Source organism: Sparus aurata, chromosome 7 (assembly GCF_900880675.1).
Source record: "Sparus aurata chromosome 7, fSpaAur1.1, whole genome shotgun sequence".
NCBI classification, from domain to species: Eukaryota; Metazoa; Chordata; class Actinopteri; order Spariformes; family Sparidae; genus Sparus; species Sparus aurata.
The window spans coordinates 11,119,693-11,142,858 of NC_044193.1; the positions used below are offsets into that span (position 1 = coordinate 11,119,693).

Below are 23,166 nucleotides of genomic sequence, written 5' to 3' on the forward strand. Positions count from 1 at the left end.
TTTAAACTTTCAAAGGAGGAAAAGAAAAAAGAAAAAAGAAAAGAAAAGAAAAGCATGATAGGTCTCCTTTAAAATCTGCACTGCTGCACAATCATGTCGGCTTGTAAACATCTGCCCGAGAGAGAAACGTACACCATCACACCCCTTCCATCGTTACCAGAAGTGTTTAATTTATTTACATTCTTTAAAAATTGTATTTACATACTGACCAGCGGTTTCCCAGCTGCTCTAGTCCAACTTCCTCAGCTGCCTACAAAGTAAACCTCGATCGTTAACTTTAACCTCAGCATAACAGTCAAGCTTGTTCCTGGAAAGCTCAATTACAGGGAGTTGTCCAACAAGGCCGGCGTCCTGGAAGTGCAGTAGCTTCTCTTTTCAGACAGAGGGCGGTGTGCCATTACAGTTTACAAAAGGCACATGAGTCTGTCAGATCAGCATGCCTATACAGTAGAGCCATCACACTGTGTAGAACTGCAGACATAAACATTTCAACATGATCAGGAATGTTCAGTTAATATTTCCCATAGTCCTCATTGATACAGGTGACACTGACATACACTTGGTCAGCAGAAGAGCTCTTGATTCACACTGATATAATCCGTATGGAAAATTCTTTGGCAGGGTTTATGTTCCTCGAGTTAGACTCATCTGCGTTTGACAAGCCGTTCTGCTGTCCTCCGTACTGCCACACCAAACCAGGCCCCGCGGCCGAGATCTGCACCATGCCTGGGCTCGTAGGTTGACTGGAGGACTGGGGAGGTCCGAAGTACTGGGGTGGCGGACCAGAGATCTGCGATGACTCTGTGTATCGCGGTAAGAGAGGCCGGTCGTATTCATTGCCGGGGAGAGCGGAAAGCGGAGGAGTTGGGCTGTATGTGTGGCCAGCGCCATAGGTGTACTGCTGATGACACCTGGAAAAGACAGGAAGCTTCTTTAATGTTTCAGCTGGTTTAGGGAAGTTTATTTTCTCCCTTTGGAGTTTTTCAGCACGCATCTCACCTGCAGGCTCGCATGTTCTCACACATAGCTGGGTTTCCAGTGTCCCACAGTGAAAGCACCTTCTCCTGGGTGTTGTTGTTGTTGTTGTTCCTGCAGTTATGGCTGTACCGGGACCTGCTGTCCTCCCGATGCTGGGCCTGCTCCTCCCACTGCCACACTTCTGCATCCCTGATTAAAAAGAATACATTTTAACCTGAGTGTCAGAATTTCCAGCCCAGTCGCCAAGATGTACATGTCAAATTGACACTCTCTCTCTTTTTATGACAGGACAGTTACAGGCTGCAAGGATTTAAAGCCAGTGACCTCAGTTCAAGACTGTGTTCAACATTTGTAGCATGACATGGTTGTTTTTGTATGGAGACCTCAAGAATACTTCAAGTTGTGTTTGTGGCGAGCAAAACAGGTATTTTAAGCCGAGACGTGATTTTTTCCTAACCCAGACCAAGTGGTATTTGTGCCTTGACCCAACCAGAGCAGAAGCACACAGTTATTGCAAGATACCATTTAAAATTTTACCTAAAGCAATGTAAACTTGTAACATGTATAAAAGCTAAGTATCAACATATCCTTGGTTTCGCAGAAACATAGGTCTCCGACACTTATTTTGCCGATTGGGTTGGTTTTTCAGGTTGTAAATTCATCACAGGGAACCATCTAATGCGTCTCTTCTTTGTTTTCCCTCTTTCCTTTATCTTCCAATGATGAAAGTAACTAAATACATTTACCTAAGCACTGCACTTAATTACAATGTTGAGGTACTTGTCTTGAGTATTTCCATTTCTTGTTACTTTATACTTGGACTTCACTCCATGTGTTGTTATTTCACACTAAAGCAAAGAAATATGTGCCACAAAACTTATTTATTTTCTACTTTTGTAGCCCATTATTCATCTCTTGACCACACAGATTAAACTTGCTACACTTTGGAGGGACCCGAAACTGGGTACCACAGGAATAAACTAGCTTACTTTAAAAAAAAAAAAAGAACAGCTCCAACTCCCCTCCAAATGCCACTTATACATGATGCATCATTATTAACAATCTAATAATGTAAGGTAATATATGTCAGTCACAGAGAACATTTTCCTGCCCTTTCATCTTTGTATAATTTCTCTACCAATCGACGAGCGACCCTCTCACAAGTCCCCGACTGTGGCATTTTATTTCAGCCACCCTTCAAAAAAAAAAAGAAATCTGCAGCTGAAGAACAGTTCGTGTTTTGTTTATTGTGCTTCGACACATCGACATGGAGGTAGAGAGGGAAGCACACAGCAGATGGATCGACGTCTGTCAGCCATGACAACGTCAAAAATCTGTTTTCTAAAACAGATGTCTTTTTGTTTCGTGCATCAGCAGACTAATTTGCCTTATCTTTCACAAATCTGTAGACTGTAATGGAAAGGCATTCAGCAATTGGCTGGAGGAACCTTTTTTGGTTCCTTGACAGGTAGGGCTTGGGATGGAACATTTGGTTTACTTTGGGTGGAAATGTGGCTTTCAAGTACATTTTGCTGAAAATACTTTGTATACTTTTACTTAAAGGTTCTCTGTGGGGTTTTTGACCAAGACTTCGATCTATAAGTGGCAGAAACATACCAAGATGTGCAGAAATATGCCAGCAAAGGCAGCCATGAAGCAGAGTACGAGCTAGTAAAGATGGATGTAAATAATGCTGGAGTTAAAATACTTAAAGGACACGCACGTGGCTCTTCGTTCTAAACACCTTCAGCAGGATGTTTTCCCTTTCACTCACCTCTCCTCCTGTTTCCTCTTGTCCTCTTTGATGCAGTCGAGCAAACAGCAGGTGATGAAGGCCACGGACATGATGAAGATGATGGCCGAGCTGACAATGGATGCCAGCACAGCCACGCGGAACCCATAGTCCTCGAAGGAAGACATAGCTGGAGTGCCAGGGGGAAAAAAAAACTATTGAGTGATTCATCGACTTCACATCCACGTCATGCACTCCCCGTATTACACACCTCCACTCATCACGCTGCAGAATTCATAAATAACAGTTCCTGATCGGACCAGAACACCACACCAAACGCCATGCAGATGAAGCCTGGCACGTCGACTGCTATACAACTAATCTGTCATTATCATTTAATCAAAAGGAGATGGCAAAGAAAGTGCAGCAAAGTTCATCACGGAACGGATGACAAAACCAAAAATCATTTCATTTTCTTTTCAGTTTCACATCAGACTGCTTCTTCTCTACCGTGATGATTGACCCTGGAACATTATTAAGATTGCGCTCTCACTTTTTCCATTCACTCACAAAAATAATGACTAACTGTGCACCTGCTAGAATTATTCCTCTCCACCTGCATTAATATTCCTCTTAAATGAGCTTCATTCATCCCCGGGTAACATATTATTTTCTCCAGAACGTACCCTTACATAATTTAGGGCATTAATTAGCACAAGTCAACTAATACCTTAATCACCTTCATGTAAGATTGTCCATAGCCACAATGCCCATCACATAATGTTTAATATATATTCCATCTCTTCAGAATAATGAGCTGACAGACAATTCGGGGGGGGGGGAGTTTTGCCGTCGCTGCAATTCTCCCAGTATAGTATTGAAAACATTTAATCTGCACACAAAATGCATTTCAGTGTAGGAATAATTAGATTCATGAAGAGCAGGCAACTTCTGCACTGAAGGCCATTCTTTCGATATTAAAACTATCGCGTCTTAGTTTAAGTTGTACTTACGTTTACAGTAGGGCCCCCCAACCCAGTGGGTGCTGTTGGTGTCCATGATGCACATCAGCTGACTGCCGATTAGTTTGTGTTTGGCCGGGCACTGCAGGGAAATTACTGTGCCCACATTGGTACCGTTGCCCTGGATGATCCTCTGGGTACCCAGGGCCGGCAGGGGCTGGGGTGTGCACTGAGCCTGGGCCTGACCTAAAAGAAAGAGCTTGTGTGTCAAAAAAACACTTGTAGCCATCGAATTATGATGCAGATCTTAGATGTGCATAGATCACCAGAAGTTCACCCGAAGTTTGAACTCAACTATAATTCATGCGTCTTCAGAAGACATTTCTTTTTTCTCAGGGATATCAGACATCTCTGATTCTAAAAGTAGCACAACAACAATTTAGGGAGAGCAGTGTGAACAACAAAGGAGAGAAGAGTGGAGCACTGCAGATGAGATTCATTGTGGAATGGGACAGTCATTCCACAGCTATCAGCACTGAACCCCTGTAGGGCTGCACAACACTGCGTGACAAAACACTAACACCCCCCCGCCCTCGCCGAAACAGCCCGGTGCTGCGCTGCATCGAATTTTAACAGTATCGAAACAGGAAATGTGATAAATCATTAAACAAATAGCCTGAGAGGATGGTGGAAACACACAGGCCATCTGGAGCCATGCTAAACAACCGCTTATCATACAGCACTGCACTGCACAGCGTTTTACAGGAGGGGAGGCTCCTCGCTGTGTCATCTCGGTACGCCAGCAGTCTGGCACAATGAACCTAAAACATAAGGGTATCACTTCATCATGACACAAGCTGTTGGAATGCAAATAAACACAATGACATCGCCGCAGTGACTTCCAACAGAACTGGGAAGGAGAATCAGATCAGGCCCAGGAGAGGAAAAGTCAAAAACAACTTGTTTACTGAGGGGAGCTTACTTCTGTTTTTCACTTGAAAAACACAACAGGATGTGACATTTAATAGATTTTGTAATATTTATCTTTGTAACCATCAAAGGAGACATATTATGCTTATTCATGTTTGCTCTTTGCGCCAGAGTTTTTTAGGTTCTCGTGCATGGAAAATATCTGGAAAGTGTGAAACATCTAAAAAAGGCTCCCCTTTCCCACAGAAAACACCGCTCCTCAAACGCCTCGCCAGGAATCCCGCCTGTTATTCTGTGACTTGGTGACATCATCATAATTGCATAATTCATGCCTAGCTGCTAGTTTGACAGCAGGACTTGTTTTAGTACAGCTGCTCTGCTGATGTTGGCGGTGCTGGGTCAGGCTTGTGTGAGCTGACCAATCAGAGGAGACAGGGTATTCAGGAGGCGGAGCCTTAAAGAGACAGGAGCTAAAACAGAGCGTTTCATTAGCATAAAATGTCTAATTTAAAAGAAAATGATCAAGAATGTGTGACCATTTGGTGAACTTTGGTCACCACAAGGGGCGTCAAATGAAATAAAAAGTTGATGGTTTCATAAACAGAAAAAGAAAGAAAGAAAGAAAGAAAGAAAGGTCAAACTTGACTGGGATGAACACTTCCCTCAGGTCTATGAGCATCAGCTCACCATGTTCGCCTTTATGTAACACCACAAGGACGCACTTCATTGCCGATAAGTAGACAGCATCACTTTTACATAACGTGCGTGAGCTGCGTGTGAGACGCCCAGCTGTGCATGGCCTCGAGAGAGTTTCTGATGTTAAAATGACAGGCGTTGCCTCCCCTCTTCACTTCCTCTTCATTGTTTCAGATTTCCTTTTTTAAATTATTATTTTTTTTTTTTGATCAGGATGAGAGGTGTGCACGGAGTTCAACAACCCCACACGACACTCGCTGTACGAGGTGAAGTGTATTTATTCATGCAACTTATATTTATCCAAAATGATCACACACCCATCAATAAAAGTCATCTGTAAATGCATCATTGAGCATTTTTTGTTTTTATTTTAGGAAACTGCTATCACTGGCAGTAACACAAGTCCCCAAAGGGATGTCGCACCAGCGGAGCGGAGACGGACACAGGCTTATCATCAAATAATCTCTAGAAATGTTGCAGTGAGCTTTTTGTGTGGGGGTTAGTGTTTAAATACGATTGTGAAATTCTAAAATACAAGCCTTTAAGTTAATAACAGACGTGTAATGAGTGCCAAGTGCCATGAACGAACCTCCGTCCCACACATATCCTACAGGCTCAACTCGAGTGTGAATTGGACACCGTTTGGCTCGCGGTTTCCCTCCGTCTCACCTGATTTATTCCGGTCACGGCCGTCATCTGTGTTTGCAAAATCAGTCCTGGACACATCTGCAATCGAAGCTGTTGCCGATGACATGGTGGCTGACAGACGGACGCCCGCTCCGGTCCGCTCCTTGGTTGTGCGTAAAAGACTGCGCAACGGTGCTCCTCCGTGCCCCGGTACAGGGTAAACAACTCAGGACTCCGTAGCGCGCGCGCCTCGGTCGTCTCTCCCTCCTTGTGAACAGCCCTCACAGAGCGCTCCCACAACGCTCCCCTCCACGCAGCACTCACTTCTTCTAATGCGCGGGGTTTGTCGACCGAGGCGAGGATGACTTTCTGGATTATTACCAGGTCAGGTCAAGGTACGTATGTAAGAGCTGCGCGTTGTGGGCTGGACGAGAAACTACATCAGCAGTGAAGAGCTCTTTGCCGGCAGGATGTCGCACCGTCGTTCTGCTTGAGCCGGTGAGGATGTGGTGTGTTTCAGACGGGGGGCTGAAAATGTGCGAAACACACTCAATCAGTGACGTGCAGCTTACAGTAACATCACAACACACCTCTACAGGCCAGCAGCTTAAAGCATAAGTTCACCCAAAAAATTAATAAATGAAAATTCAGTCATTATCTTCTCACTACTCAACCTTATGTTTATTTGCTCAAGAAGTGGGGGAAGTTACTCTACCCGTGAAGGAACACTTGATCCATCAGTTTACAGAATGATTCAGATTCACCAACTCAGATAAACGTGGCTTTCACTGGAAAGGAAGGGTACATCATGTTCACCAGAAAGTAACCACAGCTGTAAGACACATTTAGCAGGGTAGGGGAGACGGGGGTAAGATGAGCCATTTTTCATATTTAGGATCACTACATCAAGGCAATCATAGTTTTGCCGCTAACTAATATATCTGCATATATTTCAGGATGTTGTGCATCCCTTCAAACAAACAGAATGAGTGTAAACATAACTGTTTCGACAATATAGCATGTCCAAAAATGTCTTGTGGCACAACTTACACCATGCATGGGGCTCAACTTACCCCAGTCTCCCCTAATACATGCAAGAACTGTCTCTGGATAAAAAATGTAAACATTCAACAAGTCTAAGCACCTAACATTTGTACTTAAAGAGGAAGTTCAGCCAAAAATGAAAATTCAGACATTATCTGCTCACTCATGCAGGTTGGAAGGTGGGTGAGGTTTCATAGGGTTGCAGCATTCTTACAAACAACTGACGTAAATGGCGACAAGTGTTAAAAAAAACAGAAAAGATATCATTAAAGGGCTCCATACAACTTGTCCGGGTTAATCCAGGTCCCTGGAAAGCCCCGAGATCCCAAATTGATTTGAGAAGACACACTTAACACCCTCGACATGCGGTTGAGCTCGTGCACCCACTTCAGACAAGCAGCTTCAGACACGAAGTGAAGATTTCAACTTTAGAAAAAGGTGAAAATAACATTTGTATAAGTCAATTTTGGATCTCAGGGTTTACGCTGACTATAAAAACAACAAAGTTGAATCATGATATGGCTCCATGCAGCTTGTCTAGCTTAATCAAAGTCTCCGGGAGGACTGAGATCTCAAATTAGAGAGCCAACATCTTCACATTAGCTGATGAGCTAAAAGTGTTCACGCGCACTCGGCCTGAAGTGGGTGCACAAACTTGACCGCTTGACTGAGGATGTAAATTAGGATCTTGAGGTTTCTGGAGACTTGGATTACTCTGTGCGAGTTGTGTGGAACCATTTCATGTTTGTCTATCTGGTTTGTCTACTTCATCTACTTCAACTGTTCAGGCGAACGCTTGCAACACCGTTTCGCTGTGAAGCGCCCAAAAGGTTTCGTGGACTACAAAACATCGCCTGCTTTCCCAGCAGCAAAGAGGGCGAGCGGATAATGACTGAATTTCCACTTTTGGAACTTACCCATTAAGAGGTGTTTTTTTTTTTTAAATCAGAAAGAAAAGAGGTGGTTCATAATGAGAATTTTGGCTGCAGAGGACCATCACGGGGGACTTCACATTCACGAAATGGTGCTCGACATGCAGGGAATTCAGTTGAATAGCAAGTCGCAACAAAAGTCATGCTGAACGCAGAGCGGATAATGTAATGGAGAAGGGTCTTACAAAAGATGTGAGAGGGAGAGAGCTTTCAGCGCGGTTACGCAACGCGTTTTATAGTGAAGGGACCTGCGCACCCAGTACCTTTGACTCGACACTGTCTGCATGTTGGTGTCTGTTTGAAACCACATTGTTGCTCTTTTCGTGTGACTATACCTGTGTGTCTCAGACAGAGCGCTTTCACTTCCCTCCCCCGCGCCTAACTGTGTCACAGGTCGGTTAGGCTTGTGGTCGAAGTGCTAAATGCTGACCTGAACGCCATCAGTCATTTCAACAGAGTTCAGTCAGCTGATGCCAATGCATTCGTGCCGTGAGACATAAGTAAACAGCTCAGACTGGGTCTTCGTTACGAGAGGAGTAACCATGGTCGGTTGCTACGTGGAAATGTAATGATGATGATGTGCATGCGGCTACAAATGAACACAAGCAAAAAATCTAAAATACCCGATGACTCCTCAGTGCTCTACCGTGGAGAATATGTACACACACATCAAAAGGACACAATAAAAACATACAAACTCCTCATGTTTTAGAATGAAGGTTACTGTTTTTTTTCCGCTTTTCATTCCCCATCTGAAAGCAGCACTTTCCCTTTTTGTTTCATACTCATTCGCAGACGTCGGTGTGATGTCATTGAGGATTCTGGGCATGCATGAGACTGTTTCTGCTGTGGGTGATAAGTGTCTCCGAAGGCGCAGCCCTGTTCACCTGAGCAAACCCCCTCACGCCAATCTGAGACACACTGGGAGCCTCTGTTCAGACAGCTGCATGCCTCATCATTCATGAATATATTAGCATGGCTGATTAAAAAGGGGCTCACACTCGAGACTTAAGGACTATGCAAATTCTCAAGAGTCGTGTTCGTAAGTGTCCTGAGATGTGCTGTTTGCTGTGCACTTCATGTTGCGGCGTGGCGCTTTTTTTCGTCAGGACGCGGGCTGAAATGGCTCCATGTCGCTCGCCTGGCGCAATCTCACAGTGTAAAAAAACTCCCCCGAGATCCAAAACCGACTTGAAAAAATGTAATTTACACATTTTTCTGAAGCTGAAATCTTCACTTTAGCTGCAGAGCTAAAAGTGTTAGCGAGCACCTACATCTGAAGCGGGTGCACGAGTGGAAGCGCGTGTTGAGGGTGTTAATTGTGTCTTTTCAAATCAATTTGGGAACCTGGGACTTCCAGACATCTGGATTAACCTGGAAAAGCTGTATAAAGCCATTTTATGTTATTTTGGGGGTTATTTTATTCATATTTAAAACAAGTCTCCATCTACTTCAGTTGTTTAGGAGAATGCTGTCAACTCTGTCTTGCTGTGAAGCTCCAGAAAGTTTCTATGGACTTTGAAACTTGGTCCGACCTTCCATCAGCATGGGGGTGAATAGATAATGACTGAATTAAAATTTTTGGGGTGAACTCATCTTTTAAGTACAGAAATTTGAGGTTCATTATTTTTTTATTTGAGTATTTGCATATTATGCAACCTCATATGATTACTCCCAGAGGCTAATACTGTATTCTTTCTTTACTCGATTAGATCTCTCTGACAGCTTTAGCTACTTTTCACATTACAATTTTATACCCTTCCTTTCCAGTGAAAACCATCCTGAGAGATAGCGATGACTGCGGGTCTCATTTTAACACCGATCCCTCTGAGCAAGCAAGCAAGACCCAACAGCGAGAAGGTTGGCTACTTCTGTGTAATTATTATGGTTGTTCTTGATGCCTGTCAGGCATAAGAATCAAAAAAACTGCTCTTCACGGCAGAGTGCTGATGATGAAGGGAGGAATGAGGAAATGGCGCGACGCTTTTTGTCTCGCCCTCGTCGTCTTTTGTCGAAATCAACAAACAACAAAAAAAAAGAAAGTTCCTTGCAAGAGCTTTAAGCAAAGGATCTCATTTTTTTCTTCCACTGAACTCTTCATTAGTCAGGAGGCGTAAAACAAGTCTCCCAAAAAATGTCTAAATCTGTGCAGCTCCGGGAGAGAGGCTGGAGGTCATCCGGCAATGTCGCTTTGCTTTTATGAGGCATGTATTGAATTTTAATGACGAGGTACTTAAAAGCAAGCCCCATCTCAGAATTTGCACCTCTTCCTTTATTAACTTTTAGTAATAAGGTTAAACCACTTTTGATTCTATGACTTAAGTGTTTGATAACATGTTGAATTACCTGTGGAGGTAAGACCGGCAGGATGAAGGTAGAGACGGAGTGAATGAGGACGTTTTGAGAAAGATTCTGCTCATAGTGTTTGACTTTTTCTTTTCTAATTTGGAGACAGTTGCTACAGCAACAGTAAATGTGGCCTGGCGTTGAGTCCGCGGGTACAGTTTGGACTCTCAGTGCCTTCCACTCTATTCTCTGCCCAGGCTTGTGTGTGCTCCGTGCTTTGAGCAATCCAATAAACTAGGAGGCTTGCTAATGAATGCTGGGACAGTCAATAATGCCTCTTCTGCTGAATTTAAAGGGAATAAAGCTGATTTTGAGTGTTTTGCTTACTGCCACCACCCAACAATAACACATAAAAAAAGGCAAAGAAGATGGGAGAAAAGCAGAAAGAGACACTGAACTATTCCCTTTGACGAAAAAAGGGAAATTACTCTCCGCTCGCTGGTGCTCTGTTTTATTATTAATGATGTGACAAAAGAGACAGAGGAAGGTGAGGCAGGTGAGACTGGCCAGCTCCGTGTGTCCGCGCTGCCCCTGACACAGTGTGGCACGGTGGCTCTGCTGGAGGGGGGAGGGTAACCACTCCATCACTGAGGTAATTAAGCAGAGCAGGAGGGGCACCGTCTCCCACTGCCAGCGGCCCTGCGTCAGTGCCGCTGCTCAATTCAGGCCACATATGGCAGGAGGTCTGGGTGGAGGAGGCTGAAGGTGCCCTCTCCGCAGCGTCCTTGGTTAGTTCTTAGAGTGATTAAAAACAAACACCCGGAGAGATGTTCATGTTATTTGCTTGACTACCCAGCCACGAGGCAATTATTTAATTCAAAGGGCCTCTTACTTTGAATGGGGACGAGGAGCGTGTTTGAGTGATTGCTGATTGCAAATAAAAGTCCACAATGAGCAAGTGTGAGTCACCGTAACGCAACTGAAACATGAAACTCTTTCAAATTGACTTCAGAGTCTCAGTGAGGTTGATCTGTCTCTGTGCTGCTGAGGGAGGCATATGGCTGACAGCCCTCGTCAAGCAGAGACCATTTCCAAGCACCCACATTCTCTTTTCTCCCTCTCTCTCTCTCTCTCTCTCTCTCTCTCCCCGTCTCACACCTGGTGATCTGTTCATAACGCCATTAACGCTCCCTTTTTTCTGTCTCCTGTGCCTGTAATCTCTGAACAAATCACTTGTTCGGGCCACCAGCGACTGGGCCGCTCCATAAATCTGAACCTCCATACGCTTGCAGCGAGAGAGCGAGAAAAGAAAGAAAGAAAGAAAGAAAATGAAAGAGGAGATAGAAAACAGGTGGCAGGTAAGAAGAATGAGACTTGAGGAGGAAATTGAGTTGATCAAGCATTTCTTTGCCACGGAGCTTCCTCTGCAGTACACAGCTTGCAAGGCATGGGCTGCAGATGCACGGCATTTCAAAAGACACTGCAGAGGATGAGAGGACGAAAATGAGTCAGGTAGACACACTGTTTTGTCGGAAAAGGTAGATTGAAGTCGACCTTTACCTTGATATCCATAAGCTTATGCGATGTGTGATTTCCCATCCAGCTGCCGATTGGTTTTCATCATACAAGTGTATAATATTTAACGCATTAAATCTAACACTAAAAGAAAAAAAAAAACCTTTTGAGAAAGTGAAACAGTCGTTAAACTGAATCTGTATTTACTGGTACAGATACAGGTTGTAGTGACGTGAGCTAAATGCTAATATCAGCGTGCAGTTGTGCCAACAGTGACAATGTTGACACGCTAATTCGTAGGTTGTAGGCTAATTTATTTAACATGTTCACCGTTTTAGTTGAGTAAGCTGGCATGCTATCTGTAGCTACTTGCTAACGGTCGCACAAAACATCGCTTCAGGCTGATGGGTGGGTCGCTAGCTTTGCAGGTATTTGATCAGAAACAACCTCAGAGGCTGAAAAAGGAAGCCAATGGCAGAGGGCACAGAGGTTGTCTTTGAAAGTTTTGTGATAAAAAATTTGAGCAACATGTCTGCATCAACAAGTCGCGGAGGAGCTGAAATCCTCTGTGACGTACTGTAATACTCTCTTATTTGTCTGCTGGATGGAGGGGAAATGCACTTTATTTTATGGACATACAGAGAAGAGATGGGGAAAAGAAAAGACAGCAGGATAACTGAGAGAAGTGAAAGTATCAGGTGACCCTGCTAGAAAAACCAGCATAGACCAGCACCAAAACCAGCACCAAAACACAACATATGCTGGCCTTGCTGGTGACTGGTCACTGGTTATGTTTTGGTGCTGATTTTGGTCTATGCTAGTTTTTCCAGCAGGGGAGTTCTACTCTACTTTGGTCAGACACAAAGCTAAACACAAAGTCAGACACACTCACACTTCGGTGCAGGTTGTTGCTCGCTATCTTGCGGGCTAATATGCGGTAAAGTATCCTGGCAGATAAACCCACGGTCAAACTTACAAGAGTATTTATAATCAATAGAAATGATTCTGCAGTCATTCTGAATAATGTGGCTTCTTTTATTATGTTTGGAAGTTTCACATTTTGACCTGGTCGAGGCGCCATATGAGGGGTTAGACTAAGAAGGGATCATCAGAGTTATTACAATTCATCTTGACCGGAAGATGAATATTTGTACATCATTTCTTGGTTATGCAACAGTTAGGGAGGCATTTTACTCAGTATTGCTAATGTCAGCGTGATGATGGGGCAAGAGAAAATGTCAGGGGGTCACAAAAGTGAACAAGATGCAGCCATTAAAGCCAGGGGCCATTATGCATGCCATTTTTTAATCCAGTATACCTTGAGCTCTTTCAGTGTGGACAGCCCATCATAGGAAGTTAAGAGTGACCAGTCAGCTGTTGAATGACACTGCTGCAATACTTCCAGATGAATGCAACCTACCACCTTTCCTCACACCGAGGCCTACATCCATTCAACAGAAAGGGAGGGGAACGGAAAAACAAGATACATGAGCAAAGAGGGAGAAAGATGAAAGAAGAAGAAGAAAGAAGAAAGCTATCCTGCAGGTTTCTTAAAATGCTCAGACGTCTATGTGCGCCGAGCAGTGTTAATACGACCGGTTCAACAGGGGACGATTCCCACTGAGGTATCGACGGAGAGCTAACAGCGGGGCCACTAACCCCGGCAGTGCAGAAGATAACAAATCAAAGATGAGAGAGTGTGGAGGGCGGCACGGAGGGACGTTCTGGAAGAAAACAGGAGAGGAAGCTAAGTGATAAGGTCGACCTGAAAGCAGAAGGTGGGAGGAGAGCGAGATTGTGGAAAATGGACATCTCTCAAGGTTAAGTGTTCATTTTTATTTTTTTTTTTACAAATGAGTGACACGACAGGAAAGAAAAGACGAGTCACTCAAAACAGAAATCTGCTTTTCACGGTCGGGCGGCTCCACTGTGAAGTTCACAAACTTCTTATCTTCTCTTGACGTTCGTCTTCCTCCCATTCAGAGGACAGCTGTGCCTTTATTATTGAGGACGTCTGAAGAACACAGCCTCAGCAGAGATTGTCTTACAGAACACGATGTTCACAGAGATTTCCAAACTGAACTTTTAACATTGTTTCTGGGTCAGAAACAACAGAGACACATGGCGGCTTGTTGCAGCTCTACAATAAACATCGTCTGTCTTATTTAACGGCGTCATGTTTGTGTTTTATTTAGCTGCGTCTCACTTGACTTTTTGTTCAAATGCCACCGCCAAATGACTCATTCTGTCATCAGTGCTGTGATTCAAAATCACCCCTTTGTTTCTCTCAGCGAGCTTCTGATGCTGCCATGTTGCTCCACAAGATTTCGTTGTTCGGTAGCAGTTTATAATACAGCCCCGTATTTACCATGTTGTTTGTCACATGCTTACCGAGGGGACGTCATCGCATGATTAAGTAGCCTACATACACTGCGCTGGTGCATCATTTCAGGTACTGGGGATGAGGGAGTAACACTTGGAAATTTTAGAGACAAGCAGTACTCTAAGTATTTATCAAGTAGTGGGTTACGTTGAGAGAACTTACTTACTGGACTGCTACATACTGTGGATTGACAGTTTTATGACAGCGACACCCAAAGTACTATTCAAGTACAGGGTAACAAAGGGAGAACAGCAGATACTTTAAAATCCAACCTGAACACATGAAAGTACAATGTAATGTGGGGTATGTTTTTACATAATAAGGTTATGGTACCACAGGATGACACAGTTTGGCTCTAGAAATTAAACATTAGTATCAAATTTTAGAACAAACAGTAGTGGAATTAACCAAAGTACGATTTACTCAAGTGCTATTCTTGTTATTTAATTTTTACAGGCTATTCATTGTGAGGTGTGTTACCAATCAGATATTGTCCTGTGAGAGGATGTTGCATCAGAGTCCACCTCTAGTAGGTGCCCAGTACCTGCAAAATATTTTCGAAATAGTTGATTTCTCATTTCCTCTAAAACACCCGGTAGCTTTCCAGTGTTATAGAAAAAAAAAAAAAAGAGTATGATTTACTTCTCGTTTCCTCTGAGACACCACGTAGGTACCCAATACTTACAAAAAATAGTGGTAAATACACAGTAAAATCAAACTACAAGTGGCGGGCAGTGTTATAAAGTGCTCTTCGGTGCACCGTACAAGCTGATGAGATGATAAATGATCTTTATATTAAAGTATTCAGGTCTGGTGTTGTGTTCAATGGCCCAGAGTGGACAGTGTTCGGTTATGGATGGTGTTATTGTCAGTAGATGTGCTCGTTTCGTCGGCTGCAGTGTAATTCCATTGAGTGGAAGCACATGCGTTTATATATCCGTCAGAATAAAAACAGATGTAAAGCTCTGGGGAATAAAGGAGATATTGGGTTTATTCAGGAATGAATCGACAAACACTCCACTATGATATAAAATAACGCTGTTTTGTCTTGAGGAAAATGTGTAACTAGGAGGATTTGGGGAGAGGCGAAGCCAGGGAGGATCGAGCGAGCGCATCACAGATAATATATCTCTTCTGACGCAATTTTCGCCACTCACTTAAATAGACCTCTAATCATCATCATCAAATCCAGCTTAACGATTTCTAATTATTGCATAATGATAGAATGACCAACCCTCTCCGGTGGCCGTGAATCTGAATGAGGTAGCTTCTGTATTCCACCTCCACTCAGGCTGTGAGCGAGGCAAAGACGTGACACCGTCACCGTCGCAACAGTTCGTCATCATGGAGTAAACCTGAATCATCTACCTTCCACATTCTGTGGTCGAATGTTGGACATTTCCCCAGAGATTTGGGCGGAGGTCGGGGTGTGACTGATTCGAACAAGAACAATGATTTGGAATTTCTCTTCCGTCTGATCTCACTTCCAGAATATAATTTGTTGGGGAAGGAAAAAAAAACGTCCAACTTGTGTAAACGTGTATTGCAACAAGTCTTTATCTCGTGTGCAGAAAAAGGCAGGAAGCAGTTGCAACCACTTCCTTTACTGGAATGGAGAAGTGTCTACTGTCTTTACTGCACAGTGAAAAAAATGAAGGTTTCATCATTTGCATTGAGCCGTGGGCGTTGCTGCAGATGTGAAGGCGAAGTACAGCATGAGGCAACACATCCTGAATGTACTTTAAGCACGACCCTTTATCTAATATAGGGTGAATGAAAAACAAGTGGAAAGTGGAAAAGAAACCCAAACAGAAAGATAAATATTTAATCAAATTGTTGGAAGGATAAGAAAAATGGGTTGTTTTGATCCACACTAATGGTGTTGGTAAGTTTGACCTGAAGGTGATCTATCAGTCATGGTATGTTGCTGTGGACCAATCTGTTGGACCAACAGATTATCTAAAGATGCTGCTCGCGTGCCCCCTAAGAGAGCTTAACAGAGGCGAGAGGAGAGAAACTGGAGGTACTGAGTGTGTAAACGCAGGTGGTAATTTATTCTTTCCCCAAATAGGTAGGTCAGGCAGTGGTGTGTACTCAGAGATTTGGGAATGCGCAAATGCAAATGTTTCTGGGCCACACAAACGCAAACACACACACACATGCACACACACACATGCACATGCACAAACACACGCGTGAACAGCTGGTAAGAGGCTTACAGCTCTGGTGGCATATGACAGCTTTCCCATTAAAACCATTCTCCCTCAGCTGCTGTGGGAGAGGGAGTGAGCCACACGCAAACGTGGCCAAAACCCGAAACCCCCGAAGAAAACATCATCATTCGCAGCGTTCTGCTTGGCTTGGCTACAACTGTACTACGACATCCCTGGCTCAGTTCAACCGAACCCTGCCTTTTGTGCTCATTCAGAGATGTTTGCATCCCTGATGAATGGAGCCGTTAAAGGAGGCCTCGAGGCCACTGAGCGGACAGTTCCACCGCGACCTCGCTGAAGTGCAGCTGTTACTGGCAAACGCGCAAAACAAGAAAGTGAGGTGTGAGTCTTTAACCAATGAGGAAACCGCACTCATGAACAATTAGCGAGAAGACAAACTTCCTGTCACGAAAAGGTTTTTTCAACAGACTAAACTTCCTATTCTATTGTGGGGAGAGGAGCTGCTCAGATGTATTTTCAAAGGGGGGGGAGGAAAAAAAAGTCAAAGATTAGTTGGAAAGAAAAACAACAACACAGAGACTTGAGTTTTCAAGGAGAGGGCTCAGGAGAGATGATGAGAGGCTTATCTCAGCGTGGCCTCCGTCCTGCAGCAGACACAGTACCCGCCCTGCCCCACTCTGTTTCGAGATGTACAGCATGTAAAACCATGACAGAAGGAGGCAGTCAGCAGTTTGCTCTCTATCTCTGCACCACTAGCTCGCAGCCCCGCAGAGACACCGGCCCTCCAATCCATCATTTTTTCATCCTTAGCGTTGACTCGCTAAATAAAGAAGTTATGGTTCATGCCAGTTATCAATATCTGTCCTATCTCCTTTTTGTAACAAATGTGCATCGATAGGTATACGCCCACAGAAACTGCAAGAACAAGACCGCAAAGCTGAGACAAAAAAACAGGAAGGGAGGGAGGATGGAGCTGAATTAAATCAAGATGTAGAGAAGTACACCCATTTTATATATACATACATATCTGAGAGCTGAAATCAGCATGAGCTTAAGTACCCAACCCTTTAGGTGATTCATATTTTCTATTGTCTTTCTCTTTCCCCTCTCGTAGTTTCATTTCTCTCTCTTTTGAGAACTTCACAAATAAATGAGTCACGACTTGCACAAGTTGAGGTGTGAACAATCCAACCGCTGCACAGCCCCGTGAGCTGTACACGAAAACGCACAGCAAAAAAAGCAAAAGTCTGGCACGCCAAACATTTCTTGATATTCAAACAGCTCACCGTGGGACGCACGCAAGCTGGAGATTTTAACCATACAGCTGTGGCTCTCTGAAATCCTCTAATGAGCAATGAGATGTGCGCTGCCGGTGTTACTTTTTTGAGAAGGATGTCTTAAGTCACCCCCAATGCAGCGCGCTCAGTGCTGTTCTCATGGTGACAGCTGGCTATACTGCTGCCCAGCAGGCGGAGTGTCTTTTGAAAAAAAGACGCGGTGTACTTGACTTCGTGTCGATGAAGGCCTTTGTTCCCACAGTTGCTATAGATCTGTGCTCAGCAGCTTGAATCCATATCAAAACACCCGCACGCCAGCAAGAAAATGCGCCGAGCCAAAGCAACTGAATCACAGCTGACAGGAAACACAGCATGTGTACAAAAAGTTAAGAGGGAGCCTGAAATCTAAACTGAAGATATTATTTTTCATTTTCCACACTAGCGGTAAAACGTCTGTCTGTTGTTTTTCGGTCCACTTTTTGTCCAACCAGACATACCACAAGAACGGGCCTCATGATCCCCAGAGGATGATCTGGCACCACCAGCAGGACAACGTTTTCAGTTATCCCGTGAAATATCTTTAAATCTCCAAGATAGATTACTGTGAAACTTGGCACTGGCATTCATGTCCCCCTGAGGATGAACTGTGATTAATGTGGTGATTCCCTAACTTTTTCAACAAACACAGTCATCAGGTCAACATTTCAATTTGTCCAATACTTTGTTTTATTTGAAGTTATTTTACATTTTGCCTTCGTCTTCGTCTTGGAACAGGGGGAATGGTGTCTCTGTCTCAGCCACTCCTCCCCCCATCTCTTCTTTCTGTCACTTCAGTGAGAGGGTCGGATCACAGCGTTACATACATGTTTACTTCAAGATACAAGTTTTCGTTTCGTTTCGTCTGTAGTCGGCGCCTACATTACATCTGACAAACTGATACAGACCTGGGATTTGTAGTTCCCCGACAGTGGTGTCGCACTCAGAAACTGTTGAAAGAGGAGCTCTGGACTGTTAGTCTTGTTTTGCAAATGTGCATATTTCTTTTGTTGCATTCTAAAGAAATAGTTCACCCCAAAATTATACAGCTTTTTTTTCTCTTACCTGAAGCACAATGTAGGCTATCCATCTATATTGTTTTGGGGCGTAAGTTACGGAACAGCAGCAAAGTCTTGTAGCTCAGTCGAGTAGGATGCTACTGTTTACATCCCGCGCGGTCACAAGCAGCATGCACTCATCTGTAACTCCGGAAGGCTAAATTCCAACTTTTACAGAGGAGCAATAAAAAAAAAGCATCCTGACTGGAAACCAGAAACTGCCGTGGTTCATGCACGGCCCACGACATCACTGGTACCCACATACAGAGCGTCAGTCACATCAGTGAGGTTAGATGTCTGCACAGAGCCTAAAGGATACTCAAAGATAACAAAAGTCTGGTCAACTTGTGCCAATATTTTGTTTTTCTAAACCCTTGTTTAAAAAAATGAAAATAAATTGACCTTGTAGCTTGTACAAGAATATGCTTGTTTCTGCACGGTGATACAGTTAGCAGGGTTACTGGGTAGAAAGATGAAACTATTCTTATCAGGGTCTTTGGTTTATCACGAGAAGGAAAATTGTGTTGAGTTATTCAAATGCAACAAAAACAAGCTGAGTGCCGTCTAGTTCCATTGGATTCGAGAAGAGAAGAGGCTGATATTGCCCAAACCCACCAATTTGTACCAAAGTTATCTAAATGGATGCAGTTGTGAGGAAAAATGTGTATTTTTTTTATTTTTTAAGGTGACTGCCCCTTTATGTTCTGCTATTATGAATACCAAATCCATCATAACACAATTTCCAATTATTGTGACCAACTGGATGAACAGTGTAGTAACCCTAAATGACCTGTACACAGAAACGCGCACGCTACATGGCCGTTAATCCTCTTACATCCCATCATCATATTAAAATAAATATCTGCTGCCATTCTACCCGCCGTCTTGTGTGTGATATCATTGCTAGATCAGTGGCTGGAGTGAATGGACATCAGTCTTTTCCCTCTTAATATACAAATCGGTGGCCTGTTTGCACTTAATGGAGAAAAAGACAAGAGGAAACACATTAAGGGACAGAGACTCATGACACGTGAAGATCTTGTTGGACAGCGTGGCGCTGAATGAATCACAGCGTCTTTGTTTATTGATGATATGCTTTTCCGACTGCTTTTTCCACTGTGCACAATCCATGTTTAAAAACACTCACTGCTGACTCTGCTCACTTACAGTACGACAAGAATGAATTCTGGGGATTGGGGGGGGGCATAAAAAGAGGGACGGGCCTGGCGGGGGGGCTAAGATTTCATAGCACGGTACATAAATATGAGTGAGTTTTTACATGCACAAAGAGATCCAATGACGAGTTTTTACCTTTTTTTTGCTACTTTTTGCTTAAAGGCTGGTGCTGATAGGAGCAGGGTACGGGGGGAGAGGCAAAGGCAGAATAAACAGTTTTACAGTACAGTACTTGGTTTCCATCACATCACCAAAAGGGAGAGAAAGCAGGCAAACGGTCGCTAGGCTGAGCGAGCGAGCGAGCAGCTGAGCGAGAGAGAGAGAGAGAGTGAGAGAGAGAGAGAGAGAGAAGGATTTATTTTGTGTGTGTACAAGTGGTGATATTGAGGGACCAAAGGGTCAGAGTTGAGGCCACGTGATCCCATTCTGGCTGTATGCTCTCATCTGGACGATTCACAATAATGAGAGGAGATGTGGTGGATCAGACTCAGATTAGAGGTCTCAGAGTCCACAGACAATAACGGGAGGGAGTCGTTTTTCCAATATAGCAGAGGGGAGTATGAGGAGAGGTTTCTGTAAGACGGGAGCTGACAGCGGGAGCATCAGGTGGCCAGCCACAAGCGTACACACATCTCTGTGTCTTCTTTAAGTTAAAATGTCTTTTTTCTTTCTTTGTTTGCTTACATCGCACTATAGTATACATACTGTACAACACCCAACTGAGCTGCCCTCCCCCCTCTGTGTTCCCCAGCAGGAGTGAAGAGAACAGAGAGGTGGCCGGCGCGGGTTTTCTTACGCTAACATTCAATACTTAATAAACACGGGAGGGGGTTGGGGGGGCTCACACTCAAACACATACATACTTTCGAAACGAATGGAGACACATAAGATTTAATGCTTCACAACACAGTCTCATAATGTACAAGAAAACTTCATCTTTTTCTTAAAAAAAACCCAAAACAAACAAAAAAAAAACAACATACAGGAACCTTCAGCTATATTACAAATAAAAGATTTTAGTCCTCTCCGGCTGTTGAAAACACTGACAGAAATAAAATATCCTAACCACACAGACATACAGTGGCATTGGTGGCTTTGAGAGTCCTTCTAGTTTTTTGTTGTGTTCCAGAGAGACGAAAGAAGAGATGGAGACGGGAGAGGGAGAAGCCGTGTGGTCATGAGGATAAGATTGAAGTGGCATAGGAAGGACTGAGTGGTCCTTTCAAAGGGAAAATAAAAGTGCCAAGGTAAAGTGAATTCAAGTAATGTGTGCTCTATACACAGGAGAGGGAGGGAGGAGGAGGGAGCGAGTCCTGTGGCTCCAGCATGGCCACTACTGGCTCTTCCTGTGTTCAGTCAGGCTCGTCGATGCATCCGCAGGCGCTTCTCTGCGGGCAGCTTTGGAGAGGACGTCCAACCACTTGGCCTGAAGTTCTGCATCTTGGGCACTTAAGAGCAAAGTTTGCTGGGCGTGACTGAGCCGCAGCGCATGTTTGACCTCCGACTTCTCGCCTGCTGGCGGCGGCGCCGCGCTCACCTCGAAGCCAGGGAGAGGAATCACCCGCGCTCCTTTGGAGTCCTACAGAAATACGAAAAATAAATCAGTCAGGAGTAGTAGTTTAAATTGGGTTTCCCTTTTGAGGGAAGAGGAAGGATACTGCACAGCTAGTGACAGCCTGTCTCCTCAGCTGGAGGGGAATATACTCCACCAGGCATGTATAGTAAACCATCTCCCCTCCCCCTCTTTCTTTCTGTATAATCAGGAAATGCTCGTCCATCTCCTATTAATCCTAATCTTTGGAACGGCAGCTTTCTGCAGTGGGATTGGGATATTAGTACTGGAAATGAAACCAGGGGAGGCATTAACAGGCTGACTTCCCTTCTGTGCCATCCGCTCTGAATGACAGAGAATCACAGCCTCTCGCGAAAAGCTTTCCAAACACGGGAGTCTTTTTCTAAGCAACCACGTTAACCACTGTTTGGATGCAACTCCTTGGGATGTTCTCTGCAGATTTAATGCAACATACAGTACACAGCCAAGATTTCAAGGAATCCAAAGGGTTGCTTCATCTGGGCAGTGCAAACTAAAACCTTGTCACCGACGACAGCGGCTATACCTGAGGTCAGATTCAGGACAACCAAATCCTCCTGGCCCAAATCTACAGAGCGCAGACAGCGCACAGACAGCCTGGCACAGGCAGGATTGGACAGATCTGATTCACACATCCTCACTGATGTGCACAGGCGCTACGCTGTGCAGATGTCCAGCTTCAAAAGGAGGAAGCGGGCAGGACGTACAGACAGGTCAGACGGGTGCAACAAGAGGATCAGCGGATAGAAGAGATGACTGATGTGGCCATGTGGGGACAACATGTGCATTGTTTGTTGTCCATTTTTTAGTACAGCGCTTAACTGAACAGGCCGCCCACATGCATAAAGATACATGTACCGCAAGTGATGACTACTAAGTAAAATAGATAAAGGGTAGTATGTCATACTGATTATAACAGGTGAGATATGAGAGTAAAATAATTGAAACTAAAAAATGTGGTGAATTTTGTAACAGCTGGACATATGAAAACACACATATCTCCCAGGAGTGTGTGCTGAACTCTTACCTGTCCACTGGTCTGTAAGTACAGCACCATTGGCTCAGCCTTGGTCACAGCCACCCACATCTTGGTCCAGTTCTTCCCTTTCTCCTGCACTTGAAGGTGGCCACACAGCAGGCAGTTCTCCCCCGATAAAGATGTCTGTCTCTGAGGGGATACCACAATATAGAAAATATATATGAAAAGCCTCATAATTGTAATGAATATATAAAACAACCATGAGATAACCAATCAATCATGACATTCCCAGGTGGACCGTTTTGTAAAGGGTTCAATTATCATCCTAACTGTTATCGATTTGAATTAGCTTCTAATTCAAATCCTTCTGCATCATATTTTTAGGGATTTGACGAGCAACTGACAGTGCAGATCTTCCACTGCTCACCGTTACATAACAACAATGTAGGACACAGAGAGATTTGCACATGGACAGGTGTTCAGGCTCCTGCTGGCCCTTGTCTAAACCCCTTGTGTGGCCTACAGCTCCCCCATGTGGTGACTAGTTTCACTGCAGATGAGCTTTTTTCTCACCCCTGGGTAGTCATTAAAACAATGGCCTGAATAATTTGAGAAAAAAAAAACCAACTAAATAAAATCATATACAAATAGAATGGTTTTCTTCTCTCAGTACAGTCTGTAAGTTCACCCACAACATCCCAGACAGACACGTAAAGCAGCCAGACTGCTGAGTCAGCTGAGACGGCTGGTTCTCCTAAGCCGAGACCTGATTATAATGTGAGTCATCAAA

At 44.1% G+C, this 23,166-nt stretch overlaps 2 protein-coding genes across 2 annotated transcripts in view; both read right to left on the reverse strand.

The window, feature by feature from the left end:
- Positions 1-145: 145 nt before the first annotated feature.
- susd3 (sushi domain containing 3) lies at positions 146-6,445 on the reverse strand. Its single transcript, XM_030424347.1, has 5 exons — positions 5,968-6,445; positions 3,724-3,918; positions 2,753-2,900; positions 1,000-1,167; positions 146-911 (listed from the first exon to the last, which is right to left on the reverse strand). Exons 1-5 carry the CDS (start codon positions 6,050-6,052, stop codon positions 584-586), a joined length of 924 nt encoding a protein of 307 aa, XP_030280207.1. The 5' UTR covers positions 6,053-6,445; the 3' UTR covers positions 146-583.
- Positions 6,446-19,667: 13,222 nt separating this feature from the next.
- fgd (faciogenital dysplasia) overlaps positions 19,668-23,166 on the reverse strand; it is a 61,447-nt gene continuing 57,948 nt past the window's right edge. The window contains exons 18-19 of the mRNA XM_030423240.1: positions 22,425-22,565; positions 19,668-21,385 (exon numbers count right to left, since the gene is read on the reverse strand). Of these exons, the coding sequence (XP_030279100.1) occupies positions 21,140-21,385; positions 22,425-22,565 (387 nt within the window). The 3' untranslated portion in view covers positions 19,668-21,139. The remainder of the gene's footprint in view (positions 21,386-22,424; positions 22,566-23,166) is intronic.